At 32.4% G+C, this 21,972-nt stretch overlaps 1 protein-coding gene across 2 annotated transcripts in view; it reads right to left on the bottom strand.

Annotated features, from left to right (window-relative positions):
* Positions 1-21,972, bottom strand: part of DYNC2H1 (dynein cytoplasmic 2 heavy chain 1) — a 372,064-nt gene that overhangs the window by 297,731 nt on the left and 52,361 nt on the right. For both annotated transcript variants that reach the window (XM_060157926.1, XM_060157925.1), the window contains exons 21-36: positions 21,413-21,562; positions 20,419-20,624; positions 19,274-19,429; positions 19,070-19,184; positions 18,352-18,522; positions 16,992-17,374; positions 15,147-15,279; positions 14,931-15,048; positions 13,231-13,343; positions 11,351-11,470; positions 8,180-8,330; positions 6,251-6,456; positions 4,869-5,051; positions 4,129-4,311; positions 2,023-2,246; positions 1,133-1,248 (exon numbers count right to left, since the gene is read on the bottom strand). In XM_060157926.1, the coding sequence (XP_060013909.1) occupies positions 1,133-1,248; positions 2,023-2,246; positions 4,129-4,311; positions 4,869-5,051; positions 6,251-6,456; positions 8,180-8,330; positions 11,351-11,470; positions 13,231-13,343; positions 14,931-15,048; positions 15,147-15,279; positions 16,992-17,374; positions 18,352-18,522; positions 19,070-19,184; positions 19,274-19,429; positions 20,419-20,624; positions 21,413-21,562 (2,728 nt within the window). The remainder of the gene's footprint in view (positions 1-1,132; positions 1,249-2,022; positions 2,247-4,128; positions 4,312-4,868; positions 5,052-6,250; positions 6,457-8,179; positions 8,331-11,350; positions 11,471-13,230; positions 13,344-14,930; positions 15,049-15,146; positions 15,280-16,991; positions 17,375-18,351; positions 18,523-19,069; positions 19,185-19,273; positions 19,430-20,418; positions 20,625-21,412; positions 21,563-21,972) is intronic.

Raw genomic sequence — 21,972 nt, 5'->3', positions numbered from 1 at the left:
GCCACTATGGAGAACAGTATGGAGGTTACTTAAAAAACTAAAAATAGAGTTACCATATGATCCAGCAATCCCACTACTGGGCATATACCCAGAGAAAACCATAATGCAAAAAGACACAAGCACCCCAATGTTCACTGCAGCACTATTTACAATAGCCAGGTCATGAAAGCAACCTAAATGCCCATCGACAGATGAATGGATAAAGAAGTTGTGGTACATATATACAATGGAATATTACTCAGCCATAAAAAGGAACTAAATTGGGTCATTTGTTGAGCTGTGGATGGATATGGAGACTGTCATACAGAGTGAAGTAAGTCAGAAAGAGAGAAGCAAATAGCGTATATTAACGTATATATTTGGAACCTAGAAAAATGGTACAGATGAAGCGGTTTGCAGGGCAGAAGTTGAGACAGAGATGTAGAGAACAAACGTATGGACACCAAGGGGGGAAAGCGGCTGGGGGTGGTGGTGGAGGTGGTGGTGTGATGAACTGGGAGATTGGGATTGACATGTATACACTGATGTGTATAAAATTGATGACTAATAAGAACCTGCTGTATAAAAATATATATATAATTAAATTTAAAAATTCAAAAAAAAAAGTAAAAGGGTAATTTTGTTTAGTATACTATCTTTGAAAGAGAAAATCTCCATGTGTTTCTAAGGTTTCTGTTCTTGTTTCAAGACTAGACAAATTTTCAGATTCTATTCCAGACCTACCAATTCAGGAACTTTGGGTGTGGGGTCCAACAATCTGTGTTTCAACAAGCCTCTAGGTGACTCTAATGCCTGTTAAAGATTGAGCACAAGTGGACTAGACTATTCCTCTATATACCACAACTATTAAATATTTAATGCATGTTTAAAAGTTATGATGAGACATAGGTAAAAATTAGGAAAAATCTCAATAAATTATGGACTTTATTAAAAAATTATGAATCAATGTTGGTTCATTAGTTTCAATAAATGTACAATACTAATGTAAGATGTTAACAACAGGAGAAACTGGGAGAACGTAATATTCAGAAACCCTCTATACTATATGTATAACTTTTATATAAATCTAAAACTATAATAAATTAAAACTTATTTTAAAAATTAAGATTATAATTGGCATAATGAATCATACCTTTTTGTTTAACACTAGTTTTCTTCAGCTGTCTAAGAAGATTTCCACTTCCTCTCAGAACTGTCTTCAAAGTTCTCAAACCCCAGTCATAATGTTGCTGAGGTGTCAAAAGTTCTCTTAGGTAAAGACATGGAAATCATAAATCATCAAATAGCTATAAGAAATTATTTTTGTAATCATATTAAAAGAAATACAGAATCTAACTACTAACACATAGAAATAATTCCTAATATTACATTAGTTTATAAAAATGAATCAAGCAACACAAAATAATCACTCAAGTAAAATGTTAAAGATGGATGGTTCTCAAGGATCAGGATAAACCTTTCACAAACTGGCTATCATCTTAATGAAGACACTAAATGATAACCACCTGTTACTTTTATTCCTAAAGTCTTTAATCAATCCATCTTGCTCAATCTCTGACACTCTAGGTCTCACTGTCTCTTAAGTAATATGGACCAGAATTCTAGGTTGTCCAAAGAAGCTAAAAGTCAATCTCTATTACTAGAAATCAGACATTAAAAAAAAAAAAAAATGTGAAAGATTCCCTCCAAACAACAGTACGCTTTGAGTGGTCAGCTGGTAAATTAGTTTAGTAAGTATCATTTAGCTGGAGTACTCCAATAAAAATATTTTGCAGAAAAAACGTGAAATTGAATTAATAGTATTTATGAAAAACAAGCAGTTTTGAGCCAGACGTTTCTGTTATTCAAACTAAAATCTTTCTTACCAACACCTTGAGTACAATACAAAATTGTACTTATGAAAATCACCAATATGAAAATCACTGAATAGGTAAATTGGACAAATGTGGAAAATGGTCATTAATAACCCTGATCAATCATGGAACTATAAAATATTAAAATATTTAAAACAGGAAAACTCACCTGGATAGATTGAAGATAGCTACCAATTTTCTGCCCAACACCTTAGCATCTTTAAAGCCTTCTGAATAGAGAATAACTTCTGCAATAAGCTCATTGTCTGGACGAGACATGGCTACTGGCCTGAAAAGCTGTTTAAGGTTATCAGGCAGTTTTTGTCTTCCTCCATAACCTTTTCCAGCAGGATTCATAGTGATAAAAATTCCAGAATTAGAATTTATTTCTACCTGGAATATTAATTTAAAACATAGGCATCAAATACTTGAAACTATAACTATAAAACATATTGCAAATAGAAGTTTTATTGTGACATATTTCTACACATACATCTTATACCTTAGCAAAAAGCAACCACTAGTGTGCTAAACATCTCCTTACTCAACATATAATAAACTCCTTAGGAACTACACTACTTTATAGAGGCTCTTTACAATCAGTTTTTTGAGGCTGAAAGTTTAAGTGATGGTAACTAGTTTGAATGTCTATTCATTCATTCAGCATATGTTTACTAAAAGCCTTCCTTGTGTTAGGCACTTTGCTAAGTACACAGAGACAACATAACTCTGAACTAAAGTCAGTAATAGTTTATGCCCTTCTGGAGTTTATAGTCTATTGAATATTTGAAAGAAGCAATCATAGTTAATAAATGCTATAAGAGCAAAATATCATGAGAGTATCTAATAGGAGCATTTTCAACAAAGCACGAAGAATAGAAAGGCAGAATTATAATGTATAAACAATGAATGGGCAATCAGGAAGCAGAAATACCTAGAGTAAAAAACCTGGCTATAAAGGAAAGAAAACAAAAAGTGTGGTTGGAAGGAAAGATGAATTAAGGGAAGGTTCGCTTATGTTTTAATTATACTAAATATTATATTACAGTATCATTATATCTAATATAATATAATACATTATTAAGAAGGAAAATATGTGATTATGTTTAAAAGCCAACGAGAAATGAGTAGAAGGACAGAGATAACTCTGAAGAGAAGGTCCCTTGATAGCAGATTCCAAAGTATAGATGGAAAAATTAGTTTGAGTTGGGAAAAAGGACAATTTTTCTTTCTAAGAGGAGGAACTGACAAAAAATGAACAGGGTAGAAAATAAATTTTGATGACAGAGAGGTAAAAACTGAAGAATTTCTCTTTTCTTTGTTAAGAAAGAGTTGAAACATCATGTAAGTAACAGGCAAGTTAGAAGGGGTCCTACTTCCTTGGTCTACCCTGAAAAACTTGTATTGGGAAAATGTTATTATGGGGAAGAGGATAATTTCACAGTTCTTTCAACTTTCAGTATATTCACCATTACACATTATATAGAGAAATCTATGTTTTACATACAAATAAGTTTAAGTTCTAATGACATGAATGTATACCTCCTATGGGGAGAAGTGAGCAACAGAAGAATAGTTAAGTATTTATTGTTTTAAGATTCATACAGAATAGTGATTAAAAACATGAATTTCAGAATTAGACAGACATGGGTTCAATTTCCAGCTCCATTTCTTATGTTTAACATATCAAGCCCTAGTTTCCTCATCCATAAAGTTAAAAAAATATAATAGTACCTAAGTCAAAGGATTGTTATGAGTACTAAATGAAACAATGCATAAAAGCACTAAGCACAGTGGCATAGAGTGTTTGATAAATAGCAAATATTATTATAACTGGATTATTCAATATCAAAAGTTTGAAGATGGGGCTTCCCTGGTGGCGCAGTGGTTGACAGTTCGCCTGCCGATGCAGGGGACACGAGTTCATGTCCCAGTCTGGTAAGATCCCACATGCCGCGGAGCGGCTGCGCCCGTGAGCCATGGCCACTGAGCCTGCGCGTCCGGAGCCTGTGCTCCGCAACGGGAGAAGCCGCAACAGTGAGAGGCCCGCGTACCGCAGGAAAAAAAAAAAAAAAAGTTTGAAGATAAATGGTGGAAATGGGACCCAAAAAGGGTGAGAAACTCGACAATTCACAGGTAAAAAGGTTCAACACACTGGTCACAAATTAGCAACAGAGGTGCCAGGAGAAATAAAGATAGACTGTTTGCCTGAGTATGAGTAACGCAAAGTCTTATAAAATAGTTTAATTCTTTAAATTCCCAATATATGCTATACCTCCTTGCCAAGCAGTTCACATACAGTTCTATGATTCTTCAAAGCATCTTGAATTGTCTGGATTTGCATAGAAACTGCTGACAGTACAGATTCTTCTAGTCTATTGAATTCATCAAAACAACCCCAGGCCCCACACTTCACCAAACCAACAAATATTCGTCCCATTGACTTCACATCGATGCCCTTAAAAATAACAATAAAAATTATATTCAATAAAAATAATTAAAATCTCTAATAATAATTTAATACTTTATGTCATTTAGTGAGAAGGTAATCATTTCACCCATCTATACCTCTTTAGTTCTTTTTTAAGCAGAGATTAAATAGCTACTCTTTCAAAACCTAGGATGGTTTCAAGGAGTAAACAAAATAATTCATGTGAAAGTGTTCTGAAAAGTACACAGAACTAAACAAGTATAAGATTTTGTTTCAGTTATTCTTTAAGTCAAAATACAATGTTTTGAAAATGGTAACTTAATAAGAATTTAAGATTTTTCCTCTACTCTAATATAAAGCTTCATTCTGTATTTAAAATTATTTCTATGTAATAGTTCTCTTTAGAAAAGTTTTTGGACTACACTATGTGCAACCTCTCTCCATTTTACTTCTCAAATAAAATCCACTTTCAAGTGATTTAAAAGAAGAGTGATTTTAAAATAGAGCATTTCATATGTAAGTATGTGAAAACTATTCCAAACATCTAAGACACTATTATAGCGTTTGATAATTATTTATTCTACCTCATCACAATTAAAAACTAAAACTTGTCTTCCAAGAAGTCCACCTAAAGCCTTTACTGATTCAGTTTTTCCAGTTCCAGCTGGTCCGTACGGATTTCCTCCAAGTCCCATCTTCATGGCTTGAGTGAGAGTTAAGTAGCACTTGTCTGTCAGTGGAGTGTAAACCAGCTTGGGAGCATTACCCTACACAAGAGAAATATAAATTTCAAATATTCATATTCTATTCAATATGTACAAATATTATATAGTGTAGTTAAATAGCAATTCTAGTTAAAAATTTAAAAAGGCAAAAAATAGTTTAAAGTTGTTAACAGAAAAAATATACAAAAATTTTTTTAGTAATTCAAGAAACTTTCTAAAGCACAAACTGGAATTAAACTTAGTTATTTCTCAAGCATGTATTTTATTCTATCCTCAATTGACATACTGTCAGGTTTTCCAAATAGTCTCTCAAGTTCTTGATAATGTCACAAAGATATACCTCTAAGGCAGGCAAATCCAGAAACTGTATACAATTATACACTTTCCAATACAATTCAATATAATTATGTACAATAATCATCCTATTTTGTATTTTAAAATTCATGTAAATTACTTCCTGGAATCTTACAATCTTCAAAAATCAGAACTACTTTGGAAACCTCAAAGTATAATTAATTTGAAAAACTCCTTATGAAATTAATAATCTTAACCTATCAAATAATTCTCAAAATTGCTACTAAATTTTAGCGGAAATAGAGTCCAATTCAAGCTGCATTTTATAGAGTTTTTCTTTAATTTAGGTGGACAGATTTGAGTCTCAAAATACATTTCCTTTTTGAAAGAGCTAGCTGGCAACTCTGTTGACATATGCTTATTAACATAAATGTCAAATATATCCTTATGATTGACTCACTATGATGGAAGAAGGCAGAGAGGATACAGCTGGATTTTTTGAGAACAGGTTACATGAGCTAGGTTATTTGCTTGAAAATTCTTTTACCTTACAAACAGAATATTTAACAAACGTACTTTGACATATTAAGAATTGCACTAATTTTGGCCTTGTAAAACGAGGCACAAACCAAATTGTTTCCATTGAGGTTGCCTAATATTCAATTCTCTTTAGATTAAAACTATATTTCAATCTGTATAAATAAATACTGCTCTAAGAAAAGGTACATTTAGAGAATTCAGCACAACACTGCCACTATGTTAACTTTTTTTGTATATAGAATTTTTTCCAATATAACATCTTTTTAATTATGATGAAATAGAAGACAATAACACAAAAAAATTCTTAAAAGTTACAGCTAAAATAACTCTTTCATCCAATAGCAAATTTCCTTTAAAGTAAATAATTTCTAACTGGAAAAATTAAACATTTCTGCCACAAGTCATACCTGGTACTCATAAGTATACTGAAGTTCAGAATCCACCATTTGAATGTAACATGTGTGATTGCTTTTCATATAGAATCTAACTTGTTTTTTCCAAGCCCAGTCTTCAGTTGTATGAACCTGAACTTGGTTTAACTGCTTCACCACATCAATATTATGAATAATATCAAGAATAAGTGCTTTAAGTTTAAGCTCCAGAATGCCAGATTCTGTATACAATTAAAATAATTGGGGAAAACGTTAGCCTGTGATTTATGTACTTCATGATTTTATATACACACACACACACACACACACACACATGATTTCTCAATAAATGAATTTAAATGGTAATTTCATGATACATTTGAATTGTATAGTAATATATATCATGCAAGTCAAAAGAATGTCAAATCCACCAATAAGAATTGTGTATGCGAAAACTAAGATATTAAAATTCAATGAAACCAGGGTTCTGGTTCCTTATGCAAGGGAGTAAACACACTCAGCCTGTCTCTCCCTCTGAATGCAGGTATAAAACACGGACAACATACATTGAACTGCTGTTTAGGACTCTGAAAAAGTAAAGAGTATCAGGCAAATTGGGGAAGGGAAGAATTAGAAGTGCCACCAAACCAGTGGTAAATTTACCTTTTTTCTTTTTCTTTTTCCTCTCTTATATCCATGGGCCTGGATTCAATGCTGCCAGAAACCCATACTGGTATAGACAGAGAGAGGTCCAGGAGAAGGCTTTTAACTCAGACTTGAAAAGCAGAAAAGGAGTCTCAGCGCTGGCAGCTGAGACCCAGAAATGCCTAAAACTCTGAAGGAAGGGAACTGTCCTCTGAAATCAGAGGAGCTATGATCCCAAGACAGTGGGACTAACTCAAATTGCTCTTTTTCTCTCTTTTCTCCCATCAACTGGTCCAAGACATGGGCACAGTCACAGAAAGTGTGAAGGAGAGTACAGTACATGAAACTCCAGCTTTCTGGCCAGAGGACCAAAAGAGGAGCCCAAGGGAACCACAAAATCACTGCTAAGACCATGGAAGGGGAGAAGATTGGGAAAATGACCCTATAAACTTTATGAACTCTTGAGCTCAGCCTGAGCTGTGCAGACCTCATGCTAAACATTAAACCAAAGACTTTGATAACTGGCCACTAGGTGGCACACATGTGGGGAAGATCTCAAGAGTGTAGCAAAGACAGAACAGACATTGGAACCACAACCCACAGAAAGCTGGCTGAAACTTGTGGCCTGAACCCAACAAGATCACTTGCTAACAGAAAAATATCAACATTATCCAGCAAATTTAAATAAGACTCAGACTCTTATAACACAATATGCAAAATGTCCAGGATACAATCCAAAATCATTCAACATGAAAAGAACCAAAAAAATCAACTCACATCAGAAAAGACAATAATAAAGGTGAAATGAAGACATTCTCAAGAGAAGGAAATCTGTAAGATTCATAGTCAGTAAATGGGCTCTAAAAGAAACACTAAAGAAAATTCTTCAAAGAAAGAAAATGACAGCAGAAGGAAACTTGGAGGTTGAAGGATGGGCAACAGAAATGGTAAGCATCTAGATAAATATAATAGACTATTCTCAGGTCCTTTAAAATACATTTGACAGTTAAAGAAAAAAATTATAATCTCATGGAGTTTTCAATGTCTATAGATATCTATAGACATTGAAAACAACATAAAAAGGGGAGGATAAAGAAACCCATATGGTGGTAAGGTTTCTACATTCCACTTAAAATAGTAAATTATTGATTCTAAGTACAATATAAAAGTATGTATATTGTAATTCCTAAAGTAACCTCCAAAATAGACACACAGATGATTGATTGACAGACAAAAGCACAATAGATAAATTAAGATAGAATACTAAAAAAAAGTTCAAATAACCCAAAAGTAGGCAGAAAATGGAATATTTTCCCATACCAGTATTCCCTGGATCCTCAGAACTTGTATCAATGTTAGTATAGTGCTCTAACTTATTCACCAGTTGTGTTTCAATCTGATGAAGATTATGATCTTTGATGGCATTTTCTACATCTTCAGTGAATTTAATCTGCTCTGCCAAGCATAATATCTAATGAATAAAGAGAAAAATTATTTTTTAAAGCTGAATTTACTTAGAAATATTTTATAAATTTAAGGAAAGATACCTTTTTCCAAATTTCCAATTACATATTGGACCTCTCTACCTGAATGTCTTACTGGCACCTCATATATTAATAGAGCAATACATTTGTAGAAAAAGCATGTGTGATGCAGCCCAAGCTTACTTCTCAGAGCTCATCTTTTACTATTCTCCTATAGTCCTATTTTTGGGTCTTAGAGCCCACCAAGCTTATTATAACCTAAGTGCTTTGTACTTTCTTCCCATGACTCTCCTCATAAATGGCTTCTTTTTAACCAGTAAGATGCAAAGATAACAGAGTATGATGCATTCTATTTAATAAAAAGAGTAATCTTCTAGCATTCCAAAATAATCTCTCAGCATACTACTGAAGTCTACAATTTCAAAACACCAATTTTATCCTAAATTAAAGTCTGTCTTAATCTTTCAGTCTAATACCCATAAACAGAAACTAAATACAGATCAACTTCATGTTTACATAAAATATGAAATATTAATGCCATTTGAGAGGATTTCTATAATATTATCAATATAGCAAGGTTACTGAAAAAGCAAATGATACATTTAAACACCAGATTTTGTAAACTTGTATTAAAATACTTTGATACAGTTCTTAGATGAACAAGGAAAACCAATAACCTCCTTTAAACTAAAGACATGATCCATCATTGTATAAAAACACTAAACCTACTGACCAATTAACTACTGAACAGATTGTTTTTTTCTTATATATACCTTTTAGCATCCAGAAAATATCATCAAATGCCTCTATTTATCAGATTAATCCATTATCTATATATAATTTTAATACTTAATATAGCAGGCTAAGCTGCTGTTTGCTCTTAGAACATTGTACAAATACCACATTAAGTTCTTTAACAAAAGAGAAAGCCAATTAGTAACTTTGCAGGGCAAAGTCACCTCTCATACTTTGTAGTACAAAACTCACCAGCTTCTTTAATCAAGTATATGGTGAAGTGTTTAAACAGATCCAAATCTGCTTTGTGAGAAAAGACTTCGCTTTTTAATTTTCATATGAAAATCTTCACTTGCCACCTTGAAACTAATAGTCATATATATGGATTTCCACTCAGGCAATACTACTGAATTTCTGTATTATAAATAAATTTTAATAATAATGCACATCGATATCTCAATTTTTAACAGTCTGCTATACGATTTCTATGAGAGGCTAACAGAAATGATGCTCACGATACAGTCTTACCTAATTCTTGTGTCACATTACCATTAAGATACCTGGACAAACACTAACATTGTCTAAAATGTAACGGTCGTTAAGGGTGCTCTGCAAACATTATATAATTTAACCTTCAAAATGAGTTGCCGTGGAGGTATTATTATACCCTCTTAACTAAGTGTCAAAAGGAATCACTCAAAGTATAACTGGAAAAGGTAGGATTTGAACCAAGGTCTGTCAGATTTTTTCTACTTTATCATGCTGCCTCCTTCCCAGACCAGAAAGTGCTTTCTCTACATTATTTCAGGTCCTTACAAAGATGTCTTTAGAGAACTGAATTAATAGTACACAGTAACCTGTACCAGACATTCATGTAACCAGTTATACTATTCAATCCCCTTATATAAATGCTCTTGAGATAATTTTTTCTTAACATTAACTGCTAATAAACTAGAATTCTTTGTTTTGATAGATTATGAACTGTATACATGTTTAGTAGTTCATATTTTTACTTGACTGCTCAGAGCCCAGAACTAAGTTTCAGGCTCAAATCCAGCAACATTCTTTAGCCTGTAGCTCCCAGTATATCTCCTGATATAACTGTCATTTACTCAATCTAATTATTATGCAATTCTTACTTTTGTATATTTTTTAATATTGTGTCTTTTACTCTAAGTCAATTTAAATCCTACCTGGAAGTTGACAGATTACTAGGAAACATTTCCAGAGATAATAAAGCATTTTAACTCTGACTTTCAATGGCATTATTATTCATCAATGACTACTTTTATTTTTCTCTAAGAACAAGAGTTTTTAAACATATTTTAGTTTGACTTAAACACCTAAAAGATACAAAATGATATGAGTGATAAAATGGCTAAGAATCCAGAATGTTCCAAGTTTCCTATTTAATTTCTCATGCTTTAAAATAACCAACATAAAACCCTGTTCCAATAGCTACTAAATGTTTTAATCTGAAAAGCAAAAAATAGTTAGGTAGATTTTCCTGTGAGAAATCATAGAACATCTCAATGCCTGCCTTTCATAGTCCCTAAGAACTAAAGTTCCTGATGTCTTACCTCTGTAGTGTTAGTCTCAACCAGCAATAAAACTAATCCTGAACAAGGCAGGATATCTAACCCAAGTCTTAGTGCTACACTTTAATAAGGCCCAGAACAAGTTTTGTAAGACACATATCTAGCATCCAGCGTTTCAGGAATGAGCTCCTATGAACACTGACCTGTAGCAATCCCTATAACAACCATGAAACCTAGCGCTCTTCTTCCCTGCCAAAGTTCTAGTTAAGTACTGTGATTATGTTTCAGACCAACACTAACACTACTAAATTCCCACCAGCTCCAACCTCCTAGATGAGTCCATGGGAAGGGTGGGAGACAATGTTAGAGATCCTGTGCCTCTCCATCAATGATGGACTAATCATCTGGAACCAGGAAACTAATACATGACTAATTCTGCCTCCCAGTTCCACTCCCCAATGGCCTGGGTAGCTTAGATCTCAGCAGGCCTTCTGCTTGTAAGCATCTGAATTATGGCAAACTAATGGAGCTAGAAGAGAATTTCACTATTGTGCTGCTCCTCCCTCACATTTAACAGCTGAGGGACTGAGACTCAGATATTAAGCAATTAGTCAATGTTAATTGTTAGATAAAGAGAAAACAAAGATCCCAGTTGTCTAAGCCTCCTGACCTCTAGGTCAGGGATCTTCCAATGACACCATGCCTACCTGTACTCTAGACATAAGCCCCCTTACCTGTGAAGGGAAAAAGGATGGGTCAATTGCACCTTGAGAACTTCGTCCAGCAGCAACACATTCCGTCAACAACTCTTTCAAAGTTTGCTTCATTTCCAAGGCTAAATCATTTAACCAAGTCTGAAAATAAAATTAGAAAATATATTATTTCTTATTACACAAGTCATAAAACAAAAACACAAGCTAATGACTCTATTCTTTTATTTCAGGAGGAAGGTTATAATTTCTTATTGACTCTCACACTCCCAAAATGTGTTGTATGGTATATAATTTTTTATTAATAAATGATTTAAATGAAGAAAACAATTTTTTCACCTCTTGGGATAATGTTAAGTGTGAAAACTCAAAAATTTGTAGTTAGTTATCACTATCACCAGCTATACAAACCAAAAAAACATGAACATTTAAAAACTAACCCATTCATTTCATCATTATGATAAATCAAACTAGATAGCTGGGCCAATAAATTAGAGTCACAATGACTAGGTAAGTCCCCTGGCTCACACTATCCTGATGATCTTATATTCAGAAAGCTGTAACCATAGGAAGGGATTGCTTCATTAAGGTGAACCATATTATTTAAGGAGTTAAGATCCCTCTTCAAACAAAACTAATTCTGTTTCAAGGTCAAAACAATACATTTTTCACTCATTTGATTATAGATAAAATAACAAAAGTTTAAACTAAAGTTAAAATAATAATGATGATTAATAAAAATAGCATGAATATTTAAGGATCACTACTTAACTTTTAAAAACTGTATCATTTGCAATAAAATATAAGAGCAAAAACTACAATCTTAAATAGCTTTTCATCATTACCTTTTTTAAGTTCTAGCTTTTTACTGTTTATCTTTAGAGCACTTTCCAGTATTAAAAATAGCACAAACTTTTGCCCAGTTCAAAAGCCACTGCAGCTAAAGAGTAAGAAGCTCTCAGTGCACGGCAGCAGACACCTACTCTGCTAATCATCACAAGAGCTCCCGGAGCGCTGCACTACACCCAGCTGCTAAAAGCTCTTTCTCTCTCTGTTCATCCAGTCCTAATAAAATCACAAGAAAGGAAAACAACAGCAAAAACAACAAATCTCTTCTCCAAATATGGGAGCTACTTAACAAACCTTCTATCCTTTCAACCACTTGATTTATATACTCAACATCCAATAAAATGTTGAGGCCTAACCAGGAATGGACTTTTTACTAAACTGTACAGATACATGCATGATAAGGCATGGCCCTGACTTGCAGTTGAAAGATACCTTTAGAACTTAAAAATTACAATTCAATGTGTTACATCCTATTGCTGTTGGCTTTAGCTGTATAACTGTAATAGGTTTTTGACAGTTCACTTCTAGTCCTGCAGAACCAATTAATCAATAGTTGTACTATAAATGCACTAGTTTCAAGTTTACTTGTTCATTTAAATCATCTCATACAACTCAGATTTTAAAGAAAAAAAAAAAGAACGAAGACTTATTGAGCAGTTATGTTCCAAACACTATAGTGTACCTAAAGCCAATTATCTCATTTAATTTTCAACAGAAAGTCTTTGCTAGTAGGCCTCCCATTTTACAGTTAAGAAAACTGAGACTCTAAATTATATAGCTGATAAGTTGTGGAGCTACAATTAATATCCAAGTCTTCTTGACTCCAAAGCAAAAGTTGTTTTCAAAATTACATGCTGCCTTCCAAAGACTAAAAATACATACTCTCTTTAATATCAAATCATTCTGAACCTAACAAAATAAATTAGTTTTTAAGATATAAGTTTCCAAAAGGCCTAAATTAACCAACTTACTCTACAAATTGACTGAATTAATTTTGATACAAAGTTCATATCGTTAATTCTTTATACTTTCACACTTGAAAAAGAATTACTTACCTCTACGTTATTTGACAGAAGAACTTTGTTTTTAAAAGGTACAACTTCTCCCTCTAAAGATTTCATTGCAGTTATATGTTTTGATTCCTCATCAAAGCACACACTGTTAATGCCTACATTACAAAAGCAACAATTTATATGCAAAAGTTTCATTAAAGACATAATTATTAGACAGTATATATGATTACCACATAATACATAAAGTATACTTCATAATATAGAATATATTTGAATTATATTAATTCAGTTATATAATGAAATAGAACAGCTTTTCATAACCCAAAACTGGAAACAACCGAATGCCCACCAGATGAATAGAGAAACTGTGGTATATTTGAACAATTGACTATTCTAAGCAATAAAAAGGAATAAAATATAGTTTTAGGTATCTTGAAACCATTATGATGAGTGAAAAAAAACAGGCACAAATGAGTGCATAAGAATACGTACCAATGATTCCACTTACATTATATGAGACAAAAAGATAATAGGGAAGGGGGAGAGCAAACAAGATTTCCCTTCCCCAAAATTTGCACTCACTTTATAGTATATAAAAAAACACATTACCTAATTTTGATCTTTAGAAAAACCCTGTAAGTTATTATTTACAATTTAAAGAAAGAAACTAGATTTCAGAGAGGTAAATTAATAACTAATAAATAGCAGAGGTAGAGCTCGAAAGCAAGCTTTCTGATTCCAAGAGCTCTTTCTACTATCTTCCACAGGCAAAATCACAGCTACAGATATAAGCACTCTAACGCTTCAGATATACAGTGGTTAATAAATACTTCTGTAAAGCACCAGAGAGTAAATATCTTAGGTTTTTACAGGTCATAAGGTCTCGGTGTCAATTACTCAACTCTGCTTGTAGCACAAAAGCAGCTATAGACAATAATGGACATGGCTGTATTCCTTCCAACAAAACCTTATTGAAAAAAAAAAAAAACAGAGAGCTACTCAGATTTGGCCTGTGGGCCTACAGTTTGCTAATCCCTGACTGCAAGTGAAGATGATGAAAATTTTTTACTTCTTAAAGTTAATTTGAAAAATACAGCTCTTTTCCAACAAATAATATTTCAAGAAAATAATAATCATCGTGTTTGTAGCAAACCAATTCTGAATGCAATTACCCAACTAAAATGATTCAACAACATCGAAGCATATGGCACTATTACTCTACACTTTTTACCAGGTAATCTCACCTCTTCCTATAGCCTAATTATCATCTATACACAGATGACTCCCAATTTTACATCTCCATCCCACGTATCTCTGCTAACAATAATTGCCTACTGAGTATCTCCACTGGGACATCACTCAAGAGACCTTAAACTCAATAATGAATGGACATGTTCTCCTTCACTTCAGACCTCTGCACATCCTATTCCCTCTGTTTCCCCATTTTTCCTCTAGCTAAGACCTATATTTTCTTCAGATCTCACATGAGATGTCATCTTTACATACCCAAAACTGAGCTAAATGTCTTCACAGATGCAGCTATAACACCACATACTTATGTCGACCATAGAAATTGTCGTATATTATATTTGTCAACTTACTAACTTGCCTCGTCCACTGAACTAGAGTTCTTTGAGTGTATGACCTGTATTTTATTCAACAGTCTGCCTAAGAGCCTAACATAATGCCTGGCAGATAACTGAAACTCAATAAATATCTGTTGAATAAATGTTCAATCTTACCAGCAAACAGTTTCTTAAGGTGAGACTGAATCACTGATGAGTTAGTAGACTGGCCCAGTATTTCTAATAAGTCATCATCACCAATAAAGTAAAATCTTGGGAATGCTGAGCGTTTTTCCTTAAAAAAAAAAAAAAAAAAGAATAATCTCTTTTCAAATAATTAAGATATTAAAGTACTTTATAATTTATTATATAAGATTGTTTTTAAAAACATGCCTCCAATAATTCATTTAATGATTTCTGACATCTTTGAAGCTGATCAAGTATCATTAGTAGAGAATTTCTGATTCCTGCATGAGTAGTTAACGTTGTGACTCTATTATCTTTCTTGATGTCAATCATTATTGATCTGCAGAAGAAAAAAGTTATTTTCACATCTATTTTAACAGTTTTTGGCTGAAACAGGGATGTGGAGACTTTTTTTTTGCTTGCTTAAAACAAACTAGTAACATCAGTATAACAGCAATACATTATTATACTTCTAATAAATAATCCTCAAAGTTAATAATACTCCATTACCATTTTTAACCTCCATTATTGCACATTCTCTTATTTCATTCACTCACTAAACAAATATTAAGCCTTACCTCATAGAGATAATGGCCCAGTGACAGAGAAAGATATTAAATAATTTCTCCAAATATTCAAATAAAATTATGATAAATGCTAAGAAAGAAAAGCACAAAGGACTGTTTTGTACTAAGAAAGAATTAGTAAAAGGCTAATGCGGAAATCCCTAACCTATGACTTATTTGAGGAAGTAATTTAAGCTGAGATTTGAATGATAATGAAAAAGAAAAAGGCAAAGAATAGGAGGGAAACAGTTTCTGGCAAAGACCCTGAGAAGGAGCGTGGTATGTTAGAGAAACTAAAGGCTAGAGTCACTAAAGTAAAAAAAAAAAAAAAAAGAGAGAGAGAGAGAGAGCGCAGCACAAGAAAAAGCTAGAGAAATGGACAAGGAGCAGATCCTTAGATCTGCTTTATCCTCAGAGCAATAGAAAGTCATTTTAAAGTTTTACTTAATGGAATAAAGGAAAGAAGTAATGTGGACTTCATTTTTAAAAGATTACTCTGGCTGTTGTGTGAAAAACTTACTGGAGAAGACAAGAATAAGAATTAGTCAAAAGATTAGCCAGTAGTACAAGTGAGTGACAACAAAAATACTTCAGAATAACATCAAAGAAGTAGAGATATAAAAGATATAATAAAATCGATTAGTAGGTTAGAATCAACAAAATTTGGTAACAAATGGATTTGGAAATGGAGGAAGAGGTCAAAGATATCCATTATGCTTCTGCCTTGAGCAGTTAGGTGGTACCATTTATCGGGAAGAAACCAGAGAGAAAAGAAAAGGAACTGTAGGAAAGGGACTGGGGGTAAATTCGTGAATTTAGTTTTGACATGTTGAGGATATTTAATACATTTGGAGCTCAAAAAAGAAATATGAGCTCAATAAATAAGTTGAGGAGACCTCAGCAAATAGATGAGAATTGATTCTGAGAGTGGTTAAGATCATTAAGGAGAGAACATAGAGTGAGAAAACCTAAAGCTGAAAGGTGGAGAATGTCTACATCTAAATGTTTAGAAAGGGCTGAGGACTAGGAATCAGGAGTGGAACCAGAGAAATGGGCAGAAAACCAAAAAGGACAGGATCAGAGAAGCCAAAAGAACAGACTTTCTAAGAAAGAAGAAATTTTCAACTCTATTAGATACTAGTCAGAGATAAAGTAAAATGAAAAATAAAAAATGCCCATCAGATTTACAATGGGAAAGTAATTGGTAACTTTAAGAAATACTAGGTATATATTAGTAATATTATTATTACTATTATACTATAGAAATATTATTAATATAGGTAGAGTGGTAAAGATAGAAACCAGATCAAAATGATTCAAGTATATAACTGAATGAGAGAAACTCATTTCTCAGAAGGATCCAGTAGGAAAAAAGTTGAAGACACAGATGACGCTAATAATGTAAAAGTAATTAGCTTGTATTAAGTACCTCACCATATGAATAAAAACCATCATATGTGTCTTTGTCTTATGTAGTTGTACTGACCTAAAATCTTCATCAAGTCTGTTGAAGCGCATCTGTTCTTTTGGCAATGCTCCACGGCCAAAAATGGGTTCCAAATATACCCACTTTCTCTGAATGTGGTTTAAATTCTGTAGGTACTCATCTAACTCTGCAAGTTTTCTTTCCCAAATTGACACTTTATCTTCAAATCCTTTATAATAAGGAGAATCCTTTAAGGACTGAAGAAGGCACCTATTATCTCCAACTTGATTTACTATATCCTTCCAGTCTTTAATCAGCTTGATAGTTCGACTTTGGCTGTCTTCATAATCAACCAATGTAAATACTGCTCCAACTCCCCAAAGATCAAGTTCTCGTAAAGCTTCTCTGATTGTAATTTCACCTTGTGCACGACTATTTAAATCCTATTTAACACAAAATATTCATATTTATTACTTCAACATTATCATATAAATAAGTTATATCTATTTTATAAGAAGATATATTTTTATTTGACTTTGCACCATAAAGAAAAAAAAATTTTAAGTGGATTATTTTCATAAATCCAAGAGAATTACTGGCAAATGTATTAAGGGATATCAGATATCTAGTTCACATGGTCAAATATACACAGAGTTCTGCCTTATGCTTTTTACTTCTAAAAAAAACCCCAAAATTTAAGCATCCACTGCAAACCACAAAAATATTTAAAATTTTGCAGAACTCAGCCATTTTATTGTAATTTAACTGTAAGTTCCAATACATCTAAAATGATTAGCAACCATCTAGAATTACCTCCTACAGCAGTCATGCTTTATAACCTTATGATTATCTACATATGCTCCAGGATTATCAGCAAAGATGAAAGTATACATATTAGATAATATATTAGAAAATAAAACAATTTGACATCAAAAGTCCTTTTATTTTTTTACAGTAAATGGGCAGAACACAAAATAGAAAGTCTGCTACTTATGATATAATTGTACAAGTTTTACTTTCACCTGAGACCTATGCTAAAACTGATTAGCAAATTGGTTCCTTGTTTAGTTCTCTGTATTTTTGTACCCCTTAGCTTCTATTTATAATATACCCTATGATTTTAAATGTATTTTATAAAATGCTTTGTACTTGTTTGCTTTTTGATTAAAGCTGACTTCCTTCTTAAAGTAAGACATATTTTATTTCAGATTTTTTCTCTCAAAGAAGGGGTTTATATTGTTTCTATAACCCCATCGATAGATTCAGATGTATTACTAATGAAAGAATAATGGAAAAATGGAACACTGTCACTATTTTAAGGGAAGAAAGAAATTTAACTTGCTGCTTTATTTAAATAAAAAATAAAGCAATATGTCAACAAAGGTCAGATCTATGAGATATTTATAAAAGTGATTCTTACTTTAAGGTCTGAAGCTTTGGCAACAATTGTATCAGCTACTCTAAGCAGATCACCAAACAGTAATTTATCTAGACTAGTCCCCCGAGGAAGGCCAAGTAGACGAAAAAGGTCAAGCCAGTGATCTGGAGAAAGATGCTCCCCTCTCACATATTTCAAGACAGGGACTGCGATCTGTTAAAAAAAGGAGACAAGAAGACTTATGTATGTATATATACAAGCAAAATGTAAGTTATTATTTGATTTTATTATAATTATCTATAAGATTTTTAATTACTGTATTATCTTATTTAACAATCTTAAAATCAAATTCTTAAAAAGAATTGTATAAAACTTTTTATTAAACATTGCTGTGGATACATGCAAATTTCCCTTGGTAGCTTGATATATTTTAAAATATGACCTAAAATATTTCTATTTTTATAAATTTAGGAAATGACCTACATCCTAAATATGCTAAATGACCCATATCCTAATTGCTAAGTTATAAATACTCCACTATATAACTTTAACCATAAATTTCTTAGTTATAACTTCTTTCAAACTGAAGCAGAAATATCAGTAACTTCTGTGGTTTACTCTATACTTTCTATTTTTTTCATGTAATGGAATCATTAAAAATATATAAACTAAAATTACAGTTCAGTCACTACATAATAAAATGATACATGAAAGCTCCAAACACCATTTTTAAATAGTAAGATAAGTAAAACTATCTTACTTTATATTTGTCAACCTCTGATTGTAATTTCACCGTCATTACTGAATGTTCTTCAACCTTTCTTAATCTGTCATGCCAATTCATCAAAAATTCCTCAAACAGATATGTCTTAGTCCTGTAAAATACCAGAAACATACCTTAAATTTTACATCCCAAAAAATACCACAAAACTATCAGAATCTAAATACTATTTATGAATCAAACCTAAAAGTAATCCAATCTTCATTGGCCATTTCTTGAAATCCTTGCTGAAACTCTTCATAAAGGGCCCAAATTTGTGCACAGCTCTCAATGTCCTTAGAGATGCTATATGCCAAGGAGAAGTTGGGCTCTTCTAGGCCAAAATGATGGCAATCATCACTATAGAAACAAGTAGCAAATATCATTAATTTTTTAAAAAGAAAAACTGTTAAATATCAATAAGTTTAACTAATTAATATTTAACTGCATTCCCTGTGTGTGTTTGTGTGCATGTATCTGACAGCAGAGGTAGACAGTGGGAGGCTATGTCTACTTTACATAAGAATTTTACTTAACTACTTAGGAACGGGCTCTTCCAAATTCATTAATATGCATTTTTTCCAAAGGAGTCAAAGTAAAATTGGTAATATATATAAATATATTTTATGTATATATGTCAATATATAAATATTCAGAATTGCACAAATTTATGGATTAATCTGAGAACAGATTAAAGAATATCCATTAATATTCTTCTAGGTTGAAAGAATTAGCTTCTAGAACATAAGATATTCTTCATCTAATTAATGTAATGTCACTTAATAAACGTGGTACTAAAACCTCCACTCACCTATGAAGCCAATTAATTTATGGATGCATTTACCTAAATGGACCAAACCTAAAACAATTATTAAACTTAATATTTGTATTATTATAACATAAAACAACAAATATTTTTCTTTGAAGTCTCATCATTTTGCTAGGTTCATTTTTTTTCCAGAAGCTCTAAAAGTAATTGTCCATTAATTTTATATATTCCATTTTTAAGTACAATGAGATCACATAAAGCAATATTCCAACTCCCTAATTTAACTTTTAAGTAAATTTAATTTTCTATTATTATTATTATTTAATTCGCTATTATAACTTCTATTATTTCTATTCCTAGGCCTAACCAGAAATCTGCTTTTCTCTTAAAATCCTAATATAATTCAACAACTCCTAAGAAAGCAGTAGCATGAGCACTTAATACTGGTATTTTTAAAACTGCTGAAGTTTATAAGGAAAGACATTAAGATAATAAATATAAGAACATTACTAGCTTAATATATAAATACAAAACTCTCTTTTCCAAAATGTGTACTACCAGTTTTAAAGAATAAACATACACAAGCTTTTTTCTTATGACTTCAAGATCATCAAACTCAATTTTTTTCTCTTTTATTGACTTGGCACTTTTATCAAGAGTATTTTGCTGGCCAGTTTCAATAACATCATCACCAGGCTTTAGTTGGTCCCAACGAGCTTTAAATTTTTCCAGTTCTTGATAATAGATCTGAAGACGTGATTTCACATTTCCTTTCATCACTTCAATCTATAAGGCAATAGAGTTTACATAATTTAATTCAAAGTAAAATCTTACTTTATATTCACATTTTTATTTCCAACATTTCAATTTAAAGGTCAAAAAATATCAGTATCAGCTTTTCAAAGATTATTCTTTACTACTGATTTCAAGTACACTAAAATAACTCAAAAATAAATTAGACCATAAATTTACAAAAACAAGAGATATACTGCAAACATCATCATTACAAAATCATTCATGTGATTAACAGCATCCATCATAACTATCAACAAAATCAATGTGATAAAAAAAATTTGATCAATGACCTCCAGTTGTTCTACCTGATTATACAGCTGTTTAATAAAGGAGGGCATTTCCCAGTCTCCCATGCAGCTAACAGCCATAAGACTAAGTGCTGGTCAATAGGATATGAGTGCAATAGATGTGTACAACTTCCAGATTATACCCTTAAAAGATACCATACACAGTAGGTAAATAAATTTATTCATAAGAAAGACTGAAAATAATGTCACATACATTCCTGGTACGGTAGGAAACAAAGATAAACTATATGACATGAACATCATTTATACAAAGTGTTTTACTGTATGGAAGTACTGAGGGAGGTCAATTTCATCAGCAATATATTGGGTTGGCCAAAAAGTTCCTTCAGGTTTTTCCATAAGATGTCACAGAAAACCTGAGCTTATAAATTCTTACAAACCTGAGCTATAACGGAATAAAGATAAGCAAGAAATCTTAAATGAGAAAAAAAAACTGTTTCCATTTTAACAAAATGACCAAAATGTTCTTACCTGATCTTTAATCATAAGTTGGTGACTTTCCATCATCAACTCAAATTTATCCCACTTAGCTTTCAGATTACTAATTGTTTCTAAACCTCCACCTGCCACAGTCCGTAAAAGTCTGTTTTTATCTTCAGCTTCTTGAAATAAGGGCAAAATCTAAAGGTTAAAAAATGACATGTGAAAACCAACATATTTTATCAAATTTATTAAGATTCCATTTATTTAAAATTGTTTCATGATTTGCTTTTTAAATCAAGATTTCTGCTTTTACATAATTTGTTTTGTTTTTTTCTGTTTTTTTTTTTAAGAAGATGTTGGGGGTAGGAGTTTATTAACTTATTTATTTATTTTTGCTGTGTTGGGTCTTCGTTTCTGTGCCAGGGCTTTCTCTAGTTGTGGCAAGCGGGGGCCACTCTTCATCACGCTGCGCAGGCCTCTCACTATCGCAGCCTCTCTTGTTGTGGAGCACAGGCTCCAGACACGCAGGCTCAGTAGTTGTGGCTCACGGGCCTTGTTGCTCTGTGGCATGTGGGATCCTCAAAGACCAGGGCTCGAACCCGTGTCCC

This window comes from Lagenorhynchus albirostris, chromosome 9, assembly GCF_949774975.1.
Source record: "Lagenorhynchus albirostris chromosome 9, mLagAlb1.1, whole genome shotgun sequence".
NCBI lineage: Eukaryota > Metazoa > Chordata > Mammalia > Artiodactyla > Delphinidae > Lagenorhynchus > Lagenorhynchus albirostris.
This window is presented reverse-complemented; position numbering and strand designations above follow the sequence as displayed.